We start from the raw sequence: 2,824 nt of genomic DNA on the forward strand, positions 1-2,824 counted from the left end.
TGTCTTGACTATAATGTTTGTCATAGAAGCAGGATGTTCGGTTGGTGTGGAGGAACCCTCGCTCGTAGGCCACGCTGCATGAGGCCTTGGATTGTTTAGTCCAAATTTGACATAGATCTTATTGTGTCAGCTAGCTCCTCTTCAATGTGCATATGGCCTCTTCTAGGCTTGGTCTAGGCTATCATTGTCTGTTTTTAATTCTACCCTGAAGCGAGCCAAATCCTTCATCAATTTGAGTTGCATTGTGGTTCTTGTGGCACTTAAAGTCTGCTGAACATTGTGAATCTTATTTTTTACCCACTTTGATGTGAACTGCAATCAGGACACTTTCTTCCATGCATCCAACTCTATAGTTTTTTTAGCCTCAAGCTCTATCTTCAATGCTATATTTCTACTCTCAAGCTACTGCTTCCAACCGGACATGATCATCTGTTGCTCCTCGGATGCACCTGTTTGAAACAAGCTTTTTCCCACTAGCCCTATGCTGGGGGTAACATCCTTCTCCTCTTTCACATTGAACTATCTTGGCTGACTTCCCTGGAATCTCTATGGTGGGAAAAGTCATTCTAGTCTACCTCTATCATGTAATTATATGCAGCAAAGGCACATGCAGTGTACCCACTTCGTTATTAAATATTGTCATTGAGTGGTAGATCCTGACATACACCTACATGAACTCCTCCTTCCAGAGCATTGATGTGATAGTCACGTCAGCTAACCTTATCTAGGTCGCCCCATGTGTCAACCATCCACTACTTCATTTGTGGATATATATCAGCTTTACCTGGAAGGAAAAAGTCCCAATTGAGTTTATTACCTGTGGGAAATATCAGGTTGGAACGAACATAAACTTTTCCCTTCAAGCCCTTTGTGTAGATTTTTTCTGAGCGGTAGCCCGGCACACAAAGTATGCAAAGAACAGTTTGCCTTCAGACAAAAATTCTCTAAACTAAAAAATGCTAGGTTAGAGGAAAAATTGCACAAAGTTCAAAGTTCAGAAAGCTAGAGGGATATGGGGAAAGCACAGACTGACACTCGATCAAGGGATCCTGAATGCACTCAAAGAGTTGACCCCTGTTAAGAGGCTGTACCCATGCAAGTCATAGAATACAAAGCAAAGAAATCAAATTAAAAAAACAAACCAGTGAGAAAAGGTGGAGAGGTTACAGAAGATATGCACATTTTGACATGTCATTTCTTGCTCTGGTGGTATTTGAACCATTATAGTGGGGGATACTGTGTGGAAACAGCACCTAACGCTTACAATATTCCATTTACTTACCGTTTGAAATAACTCTGAAGTTTGTAAGACAGAAATTAAGCAAACGGTGCAAATTCAATGCGACAGCTGAAATTGGCCCTAAAAGAACAGTAACAAGTTGCAGATGGACTACGACTTAAATTGGCGAAAGATGGATTACGAATGCTGCAGATGATGATCACTTCGATTCTGCTCTGTAAAAAGCCGGACTAGAATGACCACAGGCTGTCGCTGTGTTGAGATGAGCGGCCGGACGAATCATCCTCACCTCTGTAATCATGAGGAGGGGCCGTGAAATCTGTACGAACCTCAACGCCATTCATGCAGTGAAGTTGTGGCCATGGCGGCTGCTGCTGATTATTAGCGGCCGTGTCGTCGACGAGCAGATTCTCCTGATTCTTATCAGACGGTTGGTCAGCGGCGGAGACTTGATGGTCATCATGTGCAATATGATCAATTTCTGCGGGAGCGCTGCTCTCCTCTTCCTCTTCCTCATCTAGGTCGTCGTCGCAGGCGCCAGGCACTGGCGCAGCAGAAGTGGCAGCCGTGGGGTTGGGGTTGGGGCTGGGGGGGTGAGACGTGTCGTATGCGGCAGCGAAAGCGGTGGCAAGGGCCTGGATGCGCTTCGGGGAGAGGCGCAGGTCGGCGTCATGCGTTGTGGGGGGTGGTGAGTCAGGGAAGTTGAGGGAAGCTTCAGGCCCGCGCAGGCAGACCGCGGCGTAGTCGTAGGCGCGCGCTGCTGCCTCCGGTGTGGAGTAGGAGCCCAGCCAGATGCGAGAGCGTTTGTTGGGCTCTCGGATTTCGGACACCCATCTCCCCCAGCTGCGTATGCGCACCCCTTTGTAGCTCTTGTGGTCCATAGTAGAGTATTTACTTACTATATGTGGACATGAACGGAGGGGCGGACTGAGATTGCACTCAGGCAAGCAGCAGCACGACGACACGAAGCGATTCGCGAAGCCTCTAATAGTCAACCCTTGTTGATGTCTCGTAATATAAATCCCCAGCCTAATCAACCCTCAACTAAGGACGAGCCACGAGAGAGGGACAGACGAGAGAAAGAGAGCGTGTGCAAGCCGTGTCGTCAAACCTGAGAGCGTGTGCAACACTGCAAGCCGTGTCGTCAAACGTAGGCCCTGTGCCAGTTAGAATTTAGTACCTAGGAGGCTAGTACCACCCTAGCCCACCTACCTACGACTCTCCGCAGGGCAACTGCGGCGTTTCAACGAATCGTCATAAATGGAGGCTCCAGGCACGCTGCGACCAAGCTCGCCTTAATATACAAAGTTTAAACTTTGAAGTTTGAAGTTTGAACTGAAAAAGTGCCCCACCGAATCACCGACCAATGCGCAACGCCGCCCATCACAGTCCACGATATTAGAAATTACAACTCACATATCCCATCTAACACAGTTTGAACTTGCAACCACATGCATGATGCATGGACTTCATATCCCATCTAGCTTGAACTTGCAACCACATGCATGATGCATGGACTTCATGGCTATGCGCTTGGTGGTCAAACTATGGTTTTTACATCTTCCAAGTTCCACTCTCTCAGTC

At 47.5% G+C, this 2,824-nt stretch overlaps 1 protein-coding gene across 1 annotated transcript; it reads right to left on the bottom strand.

Moving 5' to 3' along the window:
- Positions 1-1,103: 1,103 nt before the first annotated feature.
- Positions 1,104-2,273, bottom strand: LOC147623421 (uncharacterized). Its single transcript, XM_086821866.1, has one exon. It carries the CDS (start codon positions 2,119-2,121, stop codon positions 1,471-1,473), a length of 651 nt encoding a protein of 216 aa, XP_086677992.1. The 5' UTR covers positions 2,122-2,273; the 3' UTR covers positions 1,104-1,470.
- Between the last annotated feature and the right edge of the window lie 551 nt (positions 2,274-2,824).

The sequence above is a fragment of the Cibotium barometz genome, chromosome 27, assembly GCF_041138505.1.
Source record: "Cibotium barometz isolate CiBa-2024 chromosome 27, ASM4113850v1, whole genome shotgun sequence".
In the NCBI taxonomy this organism is placed as follows: Eukaryota; Viridiplantae; Streptophyta; class Polypodiopsida; order Cyatheales; family Cibotiaceae; genus Cibotium; species Cibotium barometz.

Coding starts and splice junctions, on each gene's coding strand:
- LOC147623421 (XM_086821866.1), bottom strand. CDS start 2,121: ATGGACCACAAGAGCTACAAAGGGGTGCGCATACGCAGCTGGGGGAGA.